We start from the raw sequence: 20,502 nt of genomic DNA, 5'->3' as shown, positions 1-20,502 counted from the left end.
CCGGTCAGAGAACTTCCAGCAAGGCCTGCTTGGTCAGGAAAATAGACTTTGAGACACGCCTAACGTTTACCTTCATGTTAAAAATCATTCTTACTTGTAAACATATAACAATACCTTCCTTAAGGAGCAGAATGAAACGTTGAATAGTAAAAAGCCGCCTGTGAATTCTGCGTTTAAGGTTTCAGTGTTTATGTTCACCTATAAACATCTTAACTACAAGAAGAGAAAATCGTCAAGCGCCCACGTCTTTACATTTCGCTTCTATCTCTCTTCCATCAGCAGCAAACATTCAGAATGAAGACGTGGAGGTTTGTTTTTATCACCAAACAGAGGAGTCTCCGTTTATAAGAAGCAAATCCTCGGGCTCACTCTTTATCTCGCTCTCCTCGCTCTCTCTCTCGCGCTGTCTTTGTCTCTCTCTGTCTCTCTCTGTCTCGCTCTCTTCCTCCTCCGTCTCTCGCTCTCTCCTCACTCTCCCTTGTTTCGCGCTCTCTCTCTCTCTCTCTTTTCCACCATTTGAACTCAGTCTGATTTATAAATATAAAAAAAGACGGTGAACCCTCAGGGCTTCCTCTCTCCCTCTCTCTCTCTCACTATCTCTCTCTCTCTCTTTCTCTACTCTCTCTACTCTCTCTCTCTACTCTCTCTCTCTCTACTCTCTCTCTCTCTCTCTCTCTCCCTCTCTCTCTTTCTTGCTCGCCCCGTTGAGGTTCAGGGCTTGTTTCTGTCTGCAGCTCTGGATCATCTCTTGATGATCATGAACCTTTCCATGTCAAAATGAAATGATTGTTGAGGTTTAACCTTCCAGCTCGACATCCAAACCTTTGTGTACAGAGAGCTGAAAACTCCTGAAAAGATCAAGATCATTTCAGAGGGACTGCTCCGGAGATTCTCCTGACCTGGCTGTTCACACATGCACCTCACAGAATCTCAATGTGAACTAAAGAGTGGAGAAGAACATACTGGAGAACAGGAAACATGCAGCAGCAGGTTGATTAGAGCACGGGGATGGTAGAGGTGGCGTGCAGACAGTCTATGGTCGTGCAGTGATCACAGGGAATAAAGGTCACCACCCCCTCCCACTGGCTCCAGGGGAATTCTCCTGATTATATCCTGCTGTGTTCTCACATCAGCTCACTCTGACTTTCTGCAGAATAAATACGATAATATCACACAGTATGAGGAAATATATAAACTTTGTGTGTGTGTGTTTGTGGATGATATAACTGTGTTTTTGTCGGCTGTGTGCAGAGTGAGGGTCAGGATTGCACTCTGCAGGTCAGGGCTGACACATCTGTCACTACTCTCCTCTGAACACACCAAGAGAGAGAGAGAGAGAGACAGACAGACAGACAGACACACAGACAGACAGACAGACAGACACACAGACAGACTCACAGAGAGACAGACAGACAGACACACAGACAGGCAGACAGACAGACAGACACAGAGAGAGACACACAGAGAGACAGACACACAGACAGGCAGACAGACAGACAGACACACAGACAGGCATACAGAGAGACAGACAGACAGACAGACAGACAGACAGACACACAGACAGACAGACAGACAGACACACACACAGACACACAGACACACAGACAGACACACAGACAGACAGAGAGACAGACAGTGGGCAGCTCCCAGGTGTGATTCTGAATATGAAAACAGCTGCCAAAGAGCCTCATATGCATCAGAAATGACACAAAATGAGCTCCGTTCATTTCATTTCAACATTTCCCTCTTTCAGTCCGATCGGATCACACCGACTCTGCTGATGAGCTTTCTGATCGTCATGACATCTGTTTTACACTCCCAGCCGTCGTTAAGCTCCTCCATGACAAGCATTATGACAGTTTAGCTCGTGATAAGCCCTCTCGCGTGTGTGTGTCAGTGTGTGTGTGTGTGTCAGTGTGTGTGTCTGTGTGTGTCAGTGTGTGTGTCTGTGTGTGTCATCCTCTTGCTTGCTGTCCGTTGCAGTGTAAGGTCATGTCACGCACATCTGGCCGTGTTCAGATCACAGATCAGTCTGTTATCCTCGTCTGGTCTGCAGCATCTGATACTCCTGCTCCTGATGATATATCATATTTCATATAAATATTTCAAAACTTCAAATCTTTTTGATTTGACATGTTTGAAAACGATACATGTTGTTTTAATGATGAAGTACTGAAGGTAGAGTCAGCATCCTGTCTCCTTCAAAATAAAATACAGACTTCTCCTTCAAAATAAAATACAGACTTCTCCTAAAGTGAAGCTGCTCCATTGTCCCTTCTGGGCCTCTGTACATGTGTGGTGGTGACTGTGTCTGCAGAGACTCTGTCCTCTGACTGGATTTTACTGTCCTGCTTTGTTCTGGTTGACTCGGGACGTTTGTGGGTGGAGCTGGTGTGTTTCCTCCAGCCAATGACAGCGCAGCAGGTGAGTTTAGGAGTGGATTCAAACCGGTAAATATGACAGACGTGGACGTAGCAGCAAAGAAGAGAAAATATAATCAGACTACTTCCTGTTGGACAGGAAGGTGACAGACACCGGCGGTTAGCTTTTGCTAGCGTGCGTTAGCTTGCAGTGTAGGTACAAACAGTAAACGTACACACTACATCCTGCAGGGGGCGGGGCTTCTGGGGGAGATGAGCCCAGGAGGAGGGGCCATATTTGAATGTTGTGTTTACAAACTTTACCTTTTATACAACAGGTGTGTTAATGAGGTGTGAAGGAGAGAAATGAATCTTTGCGGGGACAAACTCCTGCAGACTGTCTTCACTGTAGAAATATGTTGGCAGATTGTTCGGTGCAGATTAAAGGAACCAAAATATTTCCAACAGTTTTTGACATTATTAAAAAATAAGGAAATTAACCCAAATTGGGCGCCTGGGTCGTCTACTTTTCAGTTGCCATGGTAACAAAGTACTTATGACTCACATGTAATGAGACACACTTTTTTCTTTGTTTTTAATTGAAATTAATATTGGGAAAAGAAAGTTTTGGAATTGCCAGCATCTAGCTTCAGCACAGTATGTTGCAAGTGGGCCGAGCGCGCGGCGCCCAACGTGTCTGACAACGATACAGAAAGGATCCCAGAGAGATGGGTCCTCATGGATTTCTGTTCATGGAGTCTGGAGACCATGTACAGCATGTTCCTGGTTCAAAAGGTCGTCTTATACCTCCATGCTAACATGAACTACAACCAGCAAAACACGCTTTAACCTCTGCCCCAACTGTTGCATCGTGGGTAATGTAGGCGTCCACCAAACAAAGTGTGCAGAAAAAGCTTTATTACCTAGAGTTGAACCTTTGACCTGTTGTTGTAAGGCTGAGGGTTCATACATTTTTACTGATCATGGAGGTTTGAAACCTTTAATGTTTGCTGCAATATTGTTTAATAAAAGCTCCTTTCACCTCCTCCAGTCTGTAGAAACCCTTTAAATCAGCAAGACATGCAGACCTGTGAGCACTCCGAGGTCACCTCCTGCGAGTGCACTCACATCGCTCCGTTTGGAGAGGTCACACAGAGACACTGGAGGAGATTATTAGCTGTAAATCTGAAGAGGAGAACTTTTCAGACACACTGTAATAATAAAGTCTGTCTCCCTGCAGACTTTAATGAAAGCTGTGATTTTAATGAAGCCGTATGTAAATCCACTTTTTACTAAACTCCCTGTTTCTCCTCTCCCGACATAATGAAGCTCTCTTTCTCACTTTCTATGGTTTGATGTTGCAGAAGCAGAAACACACTAATTACTGTTCATCTCCTCTCTCCTCTCTCCTCTGCCTCTTCCTCTTCCTCTTCCTCTTCCTCTTCCTCTTCCTCTTCCTCTTCCTCTTCCTCTTCCTCCTCTTCCTCTTCCTCCTCTTCAGTCCCATCCTTCTGGGGTCTGGTGCACTCAGCCTGGAATCTGTGCGCCATCGGGAAGAGGCAGTCCCCAATCGACATCGAGACCAGCCACATGATCTTCGACCCCTACCTGACCCCTCTGAGGCTCAACACGGGAGGACGAAAGGTAAGCTCCGCCCCCCTCTGTGTGAGGATGAGAAAGGTTTCCTCGACAGATTTCAGACCGTCAGATCTCATCAGACACTGAGACAAGAAGCCGGAGGGTCGTCCTCTGACAGCTCCGCAGCGGGACGCCGTCTCTAAATCCAGACACAGAGAAACTCAGGTTTTCATCCAGAACAGGAGGTTTTATATTCCCAGCTGCATTTGAATGCAGCACCAGGCTCAGGAGGCATTACAATTTTAGCCCCTTTACCCAGCAATCACAGTTAATCTTTACAGGAAAAATCCCCTCCAGAGTGAGCGCCATCACGGCTAAAAGAGGGATTTAAGAGATGTGGTACACTGCACCCGCTCTGCTGCTCGCCGCTGTCTTCTTGTTATTGGCCATATTTAGATGATGTCACACGGAGGATATCTTCAGCTTAAAGGAAGGGGTCACAGCTGAGGAAGTAAATACATACACTGAGCAGAGTTACATGACAGCATTAACCCTTTGAGCGCTGCAGCAGAAACCGTCCTCAGAGCATATTAAACATGTTCTTAATGAGCTTCGTATCCCGACACTCTGGAAACCTTAATGAAGGATTTACATTTAGTCATCAGCAGTAAAATCAGACCAGTTTCCATTAGTTCTTCATAAATAATCACACAGAGTGAACTTCAGCACACTGCCTCGCAAACACGATGCACATTAAATCAATCTTTATTTGATTAGCGCCAAATGTGTAATCTCGAGACGCTTTACAAAGAGCGGGAAACAGACCGTACTCATTGTTTAGAAACATGGGGGGGGAGAGGGGATAAGATGCAGGAAGAAGGATTCCTCCTTTGTATTCCTCTCGTTCCTGTTGTCCACACTTCCTCGCCGCTGAGGTGGAGGTCGGAGCAGGACGTGCAGGAATGAGGACGGCGACTCAGTCTGATGGTGGAGGCTGGGCGTCGGGGACGTCGGGTGGTAGAAGTGCCCGATCACCTCGATGAAGGTTGAGGGAGCTCTGTCTACAACAAAGACAACTTCAACTTCAAATAACGTTATTGATCTGTTAGGAACTTCAGTTGTAAAAAGAGTATCAGTGTGCACACAACTCACATGAACAAAAAAACAACGCTAACCTGTTTTTAAACCTCTCAGCCTGACTCTGAAACAGCTTGATCCAAAAACCAACAAAAGACCCCAGACGCCGTTTGAACTTTTTATCTGTTTATGAGATATTTAAATGTTTATGAGCTACATGTGTAAAGATGTTTCAGTTTAATCTGCAGAGGAAAAAACAGTGTCTACATTTATATTTCAGTCAGGACAACTTTGATAAAAAAAAATACTTCATTGCAATTATTTATATTTGGCGGCGGGGTTCTGTTCTGGGGTCTCCCTGCCCCTTCCAGCAGCAGAAACCCAAACACCGTCTCCATGACAACGGCATGACACGATGAAGTCAGAACAGGTTCAGAGGAGGAGCCCGGCTGGAGGAGGGTTGAATCAGCGGCGTGCAGAAGGAGGAGCAAAGAGGAGGCGGCAGGAAGGCTGTCAGCCAATAGGAGGCTTTGGAGGGGTTACTGCCCTTTGTGATGTCATGAAGGGAACATCTCCAAACGGCCTGTTTGAGCAGGTAGACAGACTAGATGTTAGAGTTAGAGGAACATGGAGAAGACTATTTAATATGTGACCTTTAATGTAAGTCTTCTTTTCATACGGTGTTGTGTGTTTGAACTTGTCAGCCGCCGTAGTTTAACCTTTAAACTGAGCATCTTTCTTCGTGGTTACTTTACACGTCACCGTAGAGAGAGAGAGGTCGTGACAGATGTGACACCTGACTCCAGCTTAACCTCCGTTTAACACGTTAAAGTGTGAGAGATTGAAGACAAAGACGCTTTTCTTTTTCTTTGATTTGCATAAAAAGTGTAACTCATTTGTCTTTAAAGTCAGAGCGGCAAAATGTTCAGAATCTTTAATAAGAGTCATAAATGAAGTGTGACCGCCCGCACGGCGAAGAATCCATCATTCCTGACACCTTACACTTTCCTCCCGAAGAGTCGCTCGCTGTCAGCGCTCCGTTCAAATCAAAGTTTTCAGTGTTTCAGACAGAAGTTTAATCACAGCTTCCAGGTCCATTCTCCTCCTGACAGCGAGCCAGACTTCAAACTGACGCCACATTTCAGCAACAACAACGCCGAGTCTTTGATTCAACGAGTCAGGAATGATGATTCATCACGTCTGCGTCTGATCACTGCAGGTAGCTTTGATCTCAGCACATACGCCGCTGCTTTTTACATTGTTTCCTTCACTGAGGAGCATTACGACTAGAACCGTCTGATTACTGACGGCCTTCTTTTCTTCCAGTTGAACTTTTCCAACTTTAATAATTACAGACATCGTCATGAAGTCTCCCTGCAGGGCGGCGACACTGAAACCGACTGAAAAGTAACGCTTCTTCAGACGAGCAGCTGAACAGAAATCAACAACAACAGAAAATTAATCATTGAATGGTTGTGCATAAATTAATCTTTCCTTTCACACCGTTTGTCTTTACACATGCTCACTCTCCAGGGTCAGAGCGACAGAAAACAACCCCGATGACATCACCATGACATCATTAGACTTGACTAATGATGCTCCGAGATCAGATGAGTGTCAGCAGAAGATCAAGCCGTGTTAATCCACGCGGCGGCAGAATGTAGGTCAGCCGGGCCAATGAAACGTGAGGATTAGAGAAACACTGGAACACAGCTCGTTTGAAAAACTCTATCTGTGCTGCAGCTCAACGCGAGGGTTCATTTAGTGCAGAAATAGAACAGTTAGAATGTGTGTGTGTAATCATTCCATTAAAGATTAATATAAATAATGCAGAGATGATGATGTAGGTCAGAGATGAAGCTCCTCATGTTGTGCAGAGTTACCCAAACACTCGTCTGATTCACAGGAGGAACAGGATGTGTGTATCAGCAGGATGTTCACCTTCTCAGATCAGGTTACACCAACAAGAAGAAACGCACGATAATTAAATATAACCTATATAAACGTCACTCGTCTGAATCAGCATCAAATGCAAAGAGGGACAGCGTCAGCCAGCTGCCATGTGTGAGATCAGGAGATACAGGTATCTGTGGTTCGCTCTGTGACCTCACAGCGAGAAGGTTCCTGGTTGGAATCCCTGGTTGAGAGGCCCGTCTGCATAAAGAGTTCCCTCTGGATGTTCAGCTTCCTCCCACAGTCTAAAAACATACTGGTAGGTTCACAGGTGACTCTAAATTGCTCGTAGTATGAGTGTGTATGCGAGTGTTTTTTTGTCTTTATCAGCACTTTGATTGACCAGGTGTAACCCCACCTCTCAACCAATGACAGCTGGGATCAGCACCAGTCCCCCTGTGACCCCGGCAGAAGAGATGATGGATGGATGGATGATTTTTGGAGGCAGATATTTGACAGTGAAAGTCAAACAGAGACTGAAATGAGAGCTGCAACCATGAGGACTCAGAATCAACTAAAGGGCTCGTTTCCCCGCTCGCAAATGTTCCACCATGAGAAGTACCTTCCCAGCTTTTTGTGCTGCGTCATAATCACAGCCAAAGATCATCATGATTGGTCAAGAGAAATGCAAACCACTCAGAGTGTTTCTTTTGCAGAGTAACATTGAGTTCAGTGAGATGTTTCTCCATGCAGCCCTCTGTTCATGCACCACAGAACTCTGCAATAGAGAAATATATCCTGCTGACATTTGAAGTTATTCTGAAGGGAAGACGTCCCCTCTGGGTGCTACTGTTTTTATTCCTCCTGTTTCACAGATTGAGTCACTTTTAAGGAACTTTAAAAGCCTCTCCATCTGTTTGAGTCATGAGGCAGAACACTCAAAGATGTGATAGATCCGAAAATGGATCCCAGTATTCATTAAGGTCAAAATAATGAAAGATAGAGTTGCAGGAATTAAAGAATAAAACACAAATACTTAAGGGCTTTAAAGTCTGTGCAGGAAGTTTTGTACTTTCTGCACAGCTTTCCTAAGCAGCCGATGACTTGTGAATGTGTTAGCATGATCAGTTAGCATTAGCAGCCGATGACTTGTGAATGTGTTAGCATGATCAGTTAGCATTAGCAGCGGCTGACTTGTGACTGTGTTAGCATGATCAGTTAGCATTAGCAGCCGCTCTGTGTCGCTGTAAAGCAATGATCCTTCTGTAAACTGTGATTTTATGATGTAACGTGTTCAGCTCTCTGCACAGATCAGAGCGCTAAAAACTCTTAGCACCCTTTGGTGCCTCAGGGGGGGGGGTCATGCTCCAAAAAGGTTTCAGACGGAGTGGTGTGTTCACAGTCCAGCTCCGGGAGGGCGCTTTAATCCAGCCATGCATCAAATCCACAATCCATGTTGTTTACCTCAGCAGGCTTAGCAGGACCAGTCCTGAGGGAAGGTTTAGCACACAGAGGGTTTACTGCGGGATGTTTAACCAGCGCTCACAGTTTCAGGTCTTTTCCAGTGGATGTATGAAGAGAAGGGTTGGGGGGGGGGGTGTCTGGAGGATTTTCTCAGAACTGCTTGGTATGAAACCCTGTGAACCTGTTTTTCCCAGTATTTCCAGTGCTGGGAGGTTTCAGCAGCGTTAGCTCTTTGCTTTAATGGCTGCAGATGCATTCGTCTTCCCCCTCCTGCAGAAATCAGCGGGAAGATAAAACTGGATTCAGTGCATGAATTTAGATTGTTTCTGAAGCTGACTCATCCATAGAGAATATTCCAGCCAGGTGTACCACTCATACCTGCTCTGAATCGAGCTCCATAGAAGATGTGATTTTATACCCTGGCTCTCGTCTTGAGTCGTCCCCCTTTTTATTTAGATCATTAATGATCTAAATAAAAAGGAGGACGTGTTTTAACCGTTGTAAAATATTGGATTCAGAGTTTTTTTCTAATCTTGATCACTCACTCTTTTGTTCAGTGAAATCATCTGATCACTACAGTCAGATCACAGGCCTTCTCGGAGCTCGAAACATGACTCATTATGTTTGAAGGCGCTGGTTGTCTACCCGCCACAGAGCGTGGAATAAAAGATGAATCAGCTAGTACCTCTAACGTCCAATCACTTTAGGAGAAAATATTGACTGTGTATAAATATGGACAGTGCATCTCCACCTCGTCCTGTTACTCAGAAACCTGATATCGGGGGCGGCAGGAGCTCAGTCTGCAGGGACTTGGGTTTGGAACTGGAGGGTCACTGGTTCAAGTCCCTGTGTGGACCAAATCTGGAAAATGGTCTGGGAGCTGGAGAGGTGGCAGTTCACTTCCTGAGGCGCCCGTGAGTAAGGCACAGAACGCCCCCCCCCCCCCCCCCCCCCCAGCTCAGGAGTCTGAGTCTCTCTGTGCATGTGTGTGTGTGTGTGTGTGTGTGTGTGTGTGTAGCATGTTCAACATTAGAGTGTAAAAAATTGAATTGAATTTCCCCTCTTGGATTAATAAAGTAAATCTTCTTCGTCCCCCCCAGATGACTAAATAATGTTGGAGAGGAAACTAGAGATGGATCTTGTTACCTGTCATTTTTATCCACACAGTTTTCCATGAGTGGATAGATGTGAGTGTGGCTCCTGCTGAGAATATTTATCACAGCTGTGTCTCACCCAGTAAAAATAACGTGCTATGATATTTTATTGCATTAATAAATCAGGCAGGATGCTCCGTGCCGTCTGCTGTTCTCTGCACCAACTCCCCGATATATGAAGAAGTTTGCAGGTTTTCTGTCTCACATGAGTTCTTGGTTTCAAAGCCGTTCAAACACTCGTTTCTTTCTGAAGCTTCTCGGTTGGATTTGCTTCAGGAGAGAAATGAATCAGAGCTCTTTACAGGAAGCAGCACAACTGTAGAGTTAAATCCTCCCCGTCTTTCTCCTGATTAATGCTCCTGTGCATCTGCTGAGCGAGAGAGCACAGCACGGCCATCTGTCCTAGAGAGTGTGTGTGTGTGTGTGTGTGTGTGTGTGTGTGTGTGTGTGTGTGAGAGAGAGAGAGAGAGAGAGAGAGAGAGAGAGAGAGAGAGAGAGAGAGAGAGGGGGATGGCAAGCATGTGCACGGTGAGACATGTTTGTGTGTGAGAAAATGATATCAAAGATCGAGGGCAGATGAGAGCCAGTGTGTGTGTGTGCAAGTATCAGAGTCAAAAACTAAATATGACACCTTTGACTGTGTGTGTGCGTGTGCGTGTGTCGACCTCATCGTCGCTCCGGAGTTCAGCGCAGGGAACATGTTCGTGTGTGTGTGTGTGTGTGTGTGTGTGTGTGTGTGTGTGTGTGTGTGTGTGTGTGTGTGTGTGTGTGTGTGTGTGTGTGTGTCTGTCTGTGTGTGTGTGTGTGTGTGTGTCTGTCTGTGTGTGTGTGTGTGTGTGTGTGTGTGTGTGTGTGTGTGTAGTCCTGATATCAGCCTCTCTCATTCTTCAACAGATTGGCTCTCTCGGCTCCGGCTGTCTCCAACAGATTTCTTTGTTGCTGTGAGATTCTCGGGGCCAACTTTACATTTTGACAGTAACGCTCTCTGTTTTCACGACTTCTTATAGACGCACACAGACGGATTCAACGCTCGCCTAGAGCAGCTCAACGCGTGATATTTGGGGGCAAATAAAACGGGGTGCTGATGGTAAAGTTATCACTCTTCAACGTGCAGATCGTCTCAGTTCCTGTGATCTACACCTGCATGACATGCTTGAAGTTCTGTCGTTTGATTGGCTGTTGCTGACCTCATGTTCTCAGCGTTTTTATGCTGCTCACTTTGAGTCCAGAAAATGACTTTTTGAAAGCATAAAAACTATTTCGATTAACTCCCTTTCTTTGCATTTTCTTAAAATGTCTCTTCTGTATTTTGGCGGCTATGGCTCAGTGGTAGAGTCGTTTGTCTCTTTGTCTCCGGAGGGTTCGATCCTCTACCATCAGTGTTTGAATGTGTCAATGTGACAGCGCTTTGAGAAGTCAGAAGATTAGAAGAGAAATATACCAGTCCATCTACCATTTATTTATGACTTTAAAACATCATCATCTTTTGGATTTATTTTTGGCCTTTTTTGCATCTTCATTGGAGAGACAGGACAGTGGATAGAGAACATAATCTTAACTCATTATTTTTAATGAGTCTATGAAAATGTTGAATTGTTTCTCAGTTCATTTCTTTGATCTGTAAAAACAGGGATGAATGTTCCTGCCTTTCCTTCGTCCTCTTCGTCCTGAATGAAGGATTCTGGTTTCTTTGGGTCTTTCTCACAGGCTGAAGCTAAGCTACATGCTAATCCTGGTTTGATCCTTGTAAACTCAAATGATGATGATCTCAAGAGCATCCCACAGTTGTTCATCTTCCGGATGCATGAATACATTTTATGTAAATCTGTTAACAAGAACATTTCCATCTGTTTTCTGAAGATCTCCCCTGGTTGATCTCATGTGTGAAAGGGACTACAGTGACAGAGTTTCTTAATGTATCATCTGGTGGACAGTTAGTGTGAGAATAATCCCCTGACGTGCAGACAGCGGGTGTTATCAGGGAGCTGCTGGTGTTTTATCTGGCTTCATTCCATTCGTGTCACCACTGTGACGTTTCAAAGGTCAAAGTGTTTCAGATCAGAGGAGAGGTGGAGCGTCTGACACCCTCACCTGTTTATCTGTCAGCAGGTTTATTTGTGTTTGTTGGCTGTGAACTGTCACAAAGTCAACATGGATTTAAATCCGTACCTTTATTAATAGACCATCAGCAGCAATTTCAACCTGCCCCCCCCCCCTCCTAGCTGCTGTGATGGAAAGGTCATCAACCTGTTTCCACCTCACACACACACACACACACACACACACACACACACACACACACACACAGAGTGACCTTCACATCAGAAACACAAAGGTGTGATGAGATCTGCAAACATGACAAACGACTCTGACTGCTCTGCAGCGAGCTGACATTTTACTAATGCATCCGACAGTTTGTGTGTGTGTGTGTGTGTGTGTGTGTGTATGTGTGTGTGTGTGTGCGTGTGTCTGTGTGTGATGTGATGTGAAAGTGACACTTCATTAGTCATATCCTATCCCACAGACTGACTCCACACACACACACGCACACACACACGCACACACACACACACACGCACACACACACACACACACACACACACGCACACACACACAGACACACACACACACAGACACACACACACACACACGCTCAGTAATTGATCTGTGACGACGTCTCTCATTAACTCGCGCACAGACGATTTGCTCGTCTTTATTAAATCCTGTTTAATTTTTGATGCAACATTAAATAATAACATCCCCAGATCTCCGTCAAAGTTTGATTTTCAAGGCCGAGAGACAAATTAAACTTCTCTGTTTGTAATTAGTGATTGTGTTTCATTTGCATCATCCGTTTGATCTCCGAGCCAAACGATGCACCCCCGTTCTGTTTCCTGGCTTTGCAAACAGAGTGGACTCCTTAAAGAAAAGTTATGAAGTTATGATAAACTTCTCTGAAGATCAGTGAGACTGACAACACGCTGTGTGTGCTCTGAAAACGATCATATAAAAAAGGCCGTGGTGGTGGTGGGGGGGGGCGTGCTTTTGTAGGATTTTGTTGTTGCAGTACCGCTGTTGGACACTAGGACACATAGTCATAAGTTATCAGGATGCCGCCTCCCGTTGTTACATAAATGAATAAATCCATATGCTGTGAAGTCATTTAACAGAGTGCTCTCTCTCAGCTGCTGCCGCTGTTTCCTGATTGGCTGCTCCAGTTGTCGTGACAGCGGAGCCTCGGCAACGGGTTCAGATCAAAGATAATTGATTGTTTATGCACAAAAACTACCGACCTTATTTTCTGCATTACGTGCATAATAGAGCTTCCACAAATCCCACCTTCTGCTGACTGCTTGTTTCTCTCCAGAGAGATCAGATCACACCGAGCAGCAAAAAGAAAGTCTCAGTGTGCAGCGATGAAAGGCTAAACGGGAGCGTGCCTATGTTCCCACATTTCCTTTTTCATAAATTTGTATCAGATTTTATCTCCCTTTTTCCCAATGTGGTAGCCAATTACACCCAACCTATTATCCAGTAGCAATGGACTACAGATGGAATGTAGCTTTTAGCTAACTCTGCTGCACCCAAACATTTAATGTAAGCGCACATTGTCCTCTAAAATGAACAAACTAAACTAAGTAACACAGAGGCCTCGTAATGATTGTGATTGTGATGATTTCTGCTGCTGATCGAAATAAAATTACTCATTCATTCATTTACCATAAAGTGCTTCCAAAAAATCTTATGGGAGGATAGGGCTTAAATTGAAGGCCAATGTAGGAACACAAGACCTCATTTTGAAAATGTCCTAGAAATGTGGGAACATAGGTCTGACCCCGTCTAAAGAAAACACTGCGACATCATCAGCGACCTAAGGGGAGTGATGTTTACAATAAAGAGGAAGTGAGGTTGGTGATGCACTCGACGACGTGCAGAGGAAACGCTCTGATTGCATGGGGATCGGTGGATTTGCATGACCTGTTGTGATTTTATTTGAGTCCGACTCTCAGAAGCAGCGGCGTTGGAAGAAGCTCTTTAGATTCACGATTCCAACCGGCTGCCTCTCTGTCCTCCAGGATTTTTGTTCCCAAGCAGCTTTAAACTTTGTCAGCACAAACACAGACGCCATGTCTCTCAGAGAGTCAGGTGAAATAAAAAAGCTGATGATATCAGGGACCTTCCAGCTGGGGGGGAGAACATTTTCCAGCCCGGTCCTTTTGTGAAAATGTCTTTTACTGGCAAGGAGAAAAACACTGTCACAAGGTCCCTTATCAATCATTTGATACTGTTTCCATGTAAAACAGAATTCTTTTGAATCACAGCTATCAATTGTTTGAACAGAATCACAAACCACAGCTCAAAAGAGAAAGGTCTCACAAAGTGTTTCAAAGATGGGGGCCTGGCTCTAAATGATGAGGACTGATGAAATCTTCAGCAGAAACCAATCACAGCTGGGCCTCTCTCCACTTTCTGCTCGTAAACAGTTTGAGAGCAAGAGCAGGCCGACGGTTGAAGATCAGTTTGACTCGAGTGACAAGAGAAATGTCAGGAGAGGAGAGTTTGAAATGAAACAAGGAGAAAAGAGAAAAGAAAAACAGGCTGACGGGGGTGTGGGGGGGTGATTAGAGAGGGGAGAGGACAGGAGAAAAGATGGCGGAGGGGCTTTAACCAGCAGAGAGAAGAAGAAGAGTTAAGAGGAGGATAAAAACAGAGAATAAAAAAGGAATAAAGACGAGGTAATAAGATGAGAGGAGACGAACGAGGGAGGATGATTGGAGGAGACAGAGGTGAGCGTCGGGTCATTCAAACAGGCAATTAATCATTTTGACAGCTTATCAGTCTGCATACACACACACACATACACATACAAACACACACATACACATACAAACACACACAGGCACACAGACACACACACACACACACACACACACACACACACAGACACACACACACACACACACACACACACACACACACAGACACACACACACACAGATACACACACACACACACAGATACACACACACACACACACACACACACACACACACACGTACACAGACACACACACACACACACACACACACAGACACACACACACACACATAGACACACACACACACACACACATACACACACACACACAGACACACACAGACACACACACACATGTACACACACACACACACATACACACACACACACAGACACACACAGACACACACACACACACACACACACACACACACACAGTCACAGTATGAAATAATTCCGATGTGTAGATGGATCAGTAACACATCGAATCTGCTGCGTTCTGATTGGAGACAATCTGAAGACAGATTAGAGCTGAATATAAACTCTGACGTCTGATTGGCTCATTTCGGTCACATGAGGAGAAAACAAAAACATTTTACAGATATGATCTAATCGTGCAGCGGGTCTTTTTGACGATCTTTTACAGATTGTGCATCATGCTGTTTGAACTATGAATGAAGCTGAACATCAAATCTTCAACAGACTCCACTGTGACCTCTACTGGGTGCTGCGTCCACAGCAGAGTGCAAAGCAGACTCGTCCTGGAGCAGCTTTAAAGAAAACATCAGAGCCCGTCTGTGATGCCTCTCTCAGGTGTTCACGCTGATTTCTGGACTGTTTTCCAAATGTGGACTTTTGTTGTGAGAAGAGAGGGAATGTAATCTAAGATGGGATCAACAGGCGTCACAATCACAGCCCCAAAATAAACCATCCTTTGACACCACATTTTCACACTGAGCAGTTCAATTAGCCCGGGGATATTTGTGCAGCGTCATCACAGATATGAGCCGGGATGTGGGAGCGAACATCAGATTAGACTCGCTGTTGAATCTAGGACCTCGAACATCATGTAAGAGTCCAAACATCTGTTGGCATTAAAAATAAATAGACCAATTTTTAATAAGTGGGATGAAAAAAAAAAAAGCTGCCAAACGATTCAAAGATGAAGAGATTCTGCCGACCTACAAACTCCAAACTGAAACCCTCGAGGTAATTTCACAAAAGCAGCTTGAAGCTTTTAGAGGCTAAGAATATTACCCAGCATGCACTGCAGTCAGAGCACAGGGGTGTTTTAATTGTGTGAAAAGGCAGATGGCCAGCATTAGACGATGTAAATTTAGTAAACTACACAGAAACAGAGCGGGTTAGAGCTGGAGAGGAACAACAAATATCAGTAAACAAGATTAAAGATGTAGTTAGGTCAAGACTAATGAGGACTCGCCATGAAGACGGGAATTAAAGCGTCCTGTTGCAGTCATAACCTCACACAGGCTGAAGGTTACATGCTCGTCTTGTGAGCGAGTTTATGATTCACACATCTTCACTGAGCTGCACATTCAACGTGATGTTTACACAAGACCAGCAAAAGTATTCAGTTGTGTTTGGGATGAATTATACTTAAAATAGCATCCTACTTAAGTTAAAGGAGTAGTATGTAACTCTGCCCCCTAGTGTTTAAAATGGGTACTGCAGTCCAAATTCCAAACATTGTAGAGAGCTGTCAGTGGTTAAACGGTGTGTTTCATGTTCAGAGGCTGCAGCCCTCAAAGAATGAAGATTGTAGTGTTTTAATTTAAATCCGTTGATGAAAACAACGATTCTTCATGGCCTCCTGACAGATCCATTTTCAGAGGTCAAAATCATAAGTCTTGAACATTTCCAGACCTTGAAGAAGCCGTTTAAATGTCAGGTTAAAGGCTAATTGAAGCGGATCAGATTCAACATCAGAACACACCACCCTGATGTAAAAGAAGAAGCAGCCATCTTCTTGAGGTGTGGATTATCCTTTTTAGGGGATGTCCATTCGGTCTCTTTTATCACGAGTAGCTGAGACCCTGAGGGAACACACTCAGAATCCTCCAGCAGAAAAAAAAAGCTGCAAAGAAAACAGTAAGGATGAGTTTCCTCCTCTCCATCCTCGGGCGTGATAATTAAGCCCCCAGTGTGAGCGCAGGGACAGCCACAGAGCTCGTCTCTAATAGATAGTGACAGAGCAGAGGACTTAAATTAAAATCTCTGCACTCATTGGGTTACATGCATTATGCAGGGGCCTATTAGAGCCCGGGCCAGGTGGGAGCGATCACTTTCCCTCTTTTAAATATTAGCATTTCATTCCCCGCTCTGTTTCTCTGAGGAGCTGAAGCTATAACCCATTTCTACATCCGTCCAAAAAGTCCCCCAGACTCTCCCTCCAAGCCGTCTCTCTCTGCCAATCACTGAAGTTTGTCTCATTTCAGTGCAGCTCTCTCCATCTGTGCTTTTCATTTGACTCTCCACCTCATCATTATTCTGACTTTCTCCCCGTCAGCTCTGCTAATTCTCTTTCCTTTTGTCTCTTGATTCTGCAGGATGTCTAATTGTTTGACTGAGTGATTCCTCATTCTCCGTCTTAGTTTCTCTTTCAATTAATTCCTGGTGAGATTTTCTGGTGTGTCGGGCTCATTCTGTGCAGCTTATCTTTCTTTAATTATTAACATGCTGTATGGAGGCGGTCCTGGTTCTTCTCCGTCCTGTAATAAGATGATTTTTACATTAAGTAACTGCACAATAAGAACTGGATGTAAATCCTGAAGTCCAGCTCTGAGGAGGAGGAGGAGGGCTGTTTTTCTGTTCTTGTCCCGGCTCATTTCACGCCGACTGCCCGAGTCATATATCTTCACTAATTGCAAATTCAGACCCTTAAAAAAGCAAAGAGGTGTGAACCATGAAAATTGTGTTTTTCGTTTGACTAATGACTTTCCCGGGAAGCAAAAGGGAACCTTGATTCTACACCATTGTGTAGTTTAGTCAGTGTGAACTCCTTTTGTTGGAGAGTTCAGACCAAAGAGAATTTTCAAAACAAAGAGAAAGTTTGACGACGGGATCATTTGTTGTTTTTCCAGTCGGTTAAAACCGACCCACAAGTGTTCTTATTTCCAGTCAGTCCATTGCCCCCCTGGTGAATTGGTGAAGCTGTGTCTTGATGTCCCGGCCCAAACTTTCAGACTTCTAGACTAAGTTCTGATGTCGACTGAAACCACTGAATCATGAATCGTTTTCCTGCCACTGTGTGTCAGCTTCATGGCTTTAAAAAAGCAGTGATGAGTCAAACTGTTCATCCTTCTTCATTGATTTCCCACCAGATGACTCCATGGCTGTCCAAACACTGATGCTCTGTTTGATATGAAGTCTGAAATCTGCACGTGTTGTTTCTTGTCTCTGCAGTTTGAGAGACTTGTTCACGACAGCCAAATCTTTCACAGTTGGAAAGCTGCTGCTGAAGCTTTTGTGTTTGTGTCTCTCAACATCAGAGTCTGAAGAGTCCTCACTTGATGTTTGAAAACAGAGAGGGGAGATGTGTCTGAACAGCTGTTACAGTATTACAGCTGAAACCTGATCAGTGGTGATTGAATGTCTCTGTCTGATCATAGAGTTACATTTTAAAGTCAAGAAATAAACGATGTTCACTGCTCGACATTTCTATTAAAACATCTTTGACTGCAACTTTGAATCCATGCACCAGGAAGCATAAAGACTGAAGTCCTTTGGTGGTGCAGCCTGATCTGTGAGCATTATTTATCCTGCAGAAATAAATCAATATCTGACAAACAGTGAACAAGCTAACAGTCCAGGTATAGTTCTCACAGACTCAGCTAGCTGCTAATTGTTGCTGACACTGGAGGAACTGCAGCTGTAAAGTTGGACATTTTAACATGGGGCTCGATGGGGACTGCAGGAGACAGACTCTAGTGGACAATGGAGGAACTGCAGCTGTAAAGATGGCACATTTGAACTTTCTTGGGAATTGTTTGATTCTGATGATTATTATCAGATTTCTCTCTCCCATTTCCTGGAAGTGAAATTCTGAATCCCTGGAGCTTCTTTTAACACGTCGTTTGTTCTCATGTTCCAGCTCAGAGATGAATTAAAGGAACAAGAACATTTGGGGTTGAACGCTGTAACGGCTCAGCGAGCTGCTGGAGAGGAAATGTCTGTGCCTGTCCGTATGAATAACACGTCAGTCGGAGCGTTTACAGATAAAGAAAGACAAACATTTAATGTTCCTCTGTTTCAGCTCTCTGTCGGCAGGGTCTGAGTGTGCTCAGAGGTCCTCATTAGATTCATGTCCAGAGCCTGAACCACTCAGCCGTCACCGCTCGCCTTCTCTGTTTCAGATCTGCTCTTATTATCGCCAGCTCCATCCTCTCTCTCTCTCTCTCTGCCACTTTTACATCCATATTAACGTTTCTCTGCAGCTCCTCATTTCTCCATCTCTTCATCTATTAGTTTTATTATTAGTTTAGCTTTTCATATTTCTCTCTGTTGAGCCCCCTGTTCCCTCCATACATTTAACTCCATCACATTCTTGGCAAAAACAAACTCTGGCTTTGAAGATTTGTCTCATGCTGTGTTAGTTTTCTAAGACCACACATCAAACAGATTTAACCTGTTTGTACTTGGAGTGTGTTTGATTTGTTTCCCTCAATCCAGCGCAGGGAGCTCCGACATGAAGCAGCCAAATCCCCCCGCTGTGCAGCGACCCCGTCACCTCGCGCAGTTTTACTAAAAGACGCGAAATCCTGGGAGAGCTCGTCTGCAGGAACGGCTGCTCCGACTTCGGATCCACTTTTATCTGAGAATGTAAATACAGCTGCGTCTTCATTGAGCTGTCATAGTAAGGCTTCACACATTCAGCTGTCATCAGCCTCTCCTTACAGCTCAGCCGGCTTTCTATGAATACTTTACTATTATTCCCACGATGCCCTGATTCAGCTGCTGTTGGGTCATGATGGACTGACGAGGTCTCACATGAACACTGATATTTCATTTGTTTTCTGGATTCATTATTTTATCAAAGACAAGAAACTAATCCACCAGTCATTAGCCATGAGCGAGCAGGTGGACTACAACAACAATGGCCGACTCCTGAGTTCTGTTTTTTTCCTCTGAATGTGCTTTCTGTAGTTTATGGTCACTTGGAGTAACCCTACCTCATCGTCCGTTACTCATGTTTGTATGTTCACACCTCAGCGCTCTGCAGGAGGATGAGGATGTGAGCATGCTCCTGTTGTTTCATTATAAAGTCACACCGCCAACTAGTGGCCTGGCATGTGTACTACAGTGTTTCTTGTAGTCTTTGCACGGCTGTTGTCATGATAACGCAGAGATTGTACACGTCGGGTTAGAGCCCGGTCGCACAGAGACACGTCTCACTCAGCCGTTCCAAAAACGCCTGAGCTCATCTGGGAGTGTTTGTTAGGCGGGGCTGCATGTGCATCCGGGCGACTAAACACAAGTGTGGGAAAATTGATTCAAGCAAACGTAAAGCTCTCGCCGCTGCTTTGCTCCGAGACGAGGGGGATGGAGGTACCGCCTCCTACTTGATTTGATTTGGCCAAAAGTGACACTGGTGAGTGACACCAGAGACACTGACGAGTGACACTGATGAGTGACACCAACGAGTGACACTGGCGAGTGACACTGACTAGTGACACCGACTAGTCACACTGACAAGTGACACCGATGAGTGACACCAACGAGTAACACTGACGAGTGACACTGACTAGTTTCACTGACTAGTGGCACTGACGAGTGACACTGACTAGTTTCACTGACGAGTGACACCGACGACTCGACGCCTTGAGCTCAAAGTCGATCACTTTTTAACTTCAATGTGCTCCCTAGATATGCTAGAAACACGCAGCAGCAGAGAAGAGCGCCCGGCGAGCGCGCTGTACCAACCTATGGTTTGACTGACGCTGCTTTTCTAACGACGCTTCTCGTGTGATCGGGCGCTGACTCATTTCTCTGTAAAGTTGTTGTTGTGATTTTAAACGTGATCTGCATCACGTTCACATCTCTGCGTTGCTGACTCACAGAGATGGAGTTTTTCAGAAAGCCCTGGAAGTCTTTTTAAACATGTTTGAAGCTTTTCTTCAGAAGCTGATTTCTCTGTTTGA

General features: G+C 44.8%; 1 protein-coding gene across 1 annotated transcript in view; it reads left to right on the top strand.

The window, feature by feature from the left end:
- LOC109998096 (carbonic anhydrase-related protein 10-like) overlaps window positions 1-20,502 on the top strand; it is a 58,822-nt gene that overhangs the window by 25,304 nt on the left and 13,016 nt on the right. The window contains exon 3 of the mRNA XM_065964877.1: window positions 3,862-4,004. Within this exon, the coding sequence (XP_065820949.1) occupies window positions 3,862-4,004 (143 nt within the window). The remainder of the gene's footprint in view (window positions 1-3,861; window positions 4,005-20,502) is intronic.

This window comes from Labrus bergylta, chromosome 16, assembly GCF_963930695.1.
Source record: "Labrus bergylta chromosome 16, fLabBer1.1, whole genome shotgun sequence".
Taxonomy (NCBI): domain Eukaryota; kingdom Metazoa; phylum Chordata; class Actinopteri; order Labriformes; family Labridae; genus Labrus; species Labrus bergylta.
Note: the sequence above shows the minus strand (reverse complement) of the source record. Positions and strands in the feature narration are given on the sequence as shown.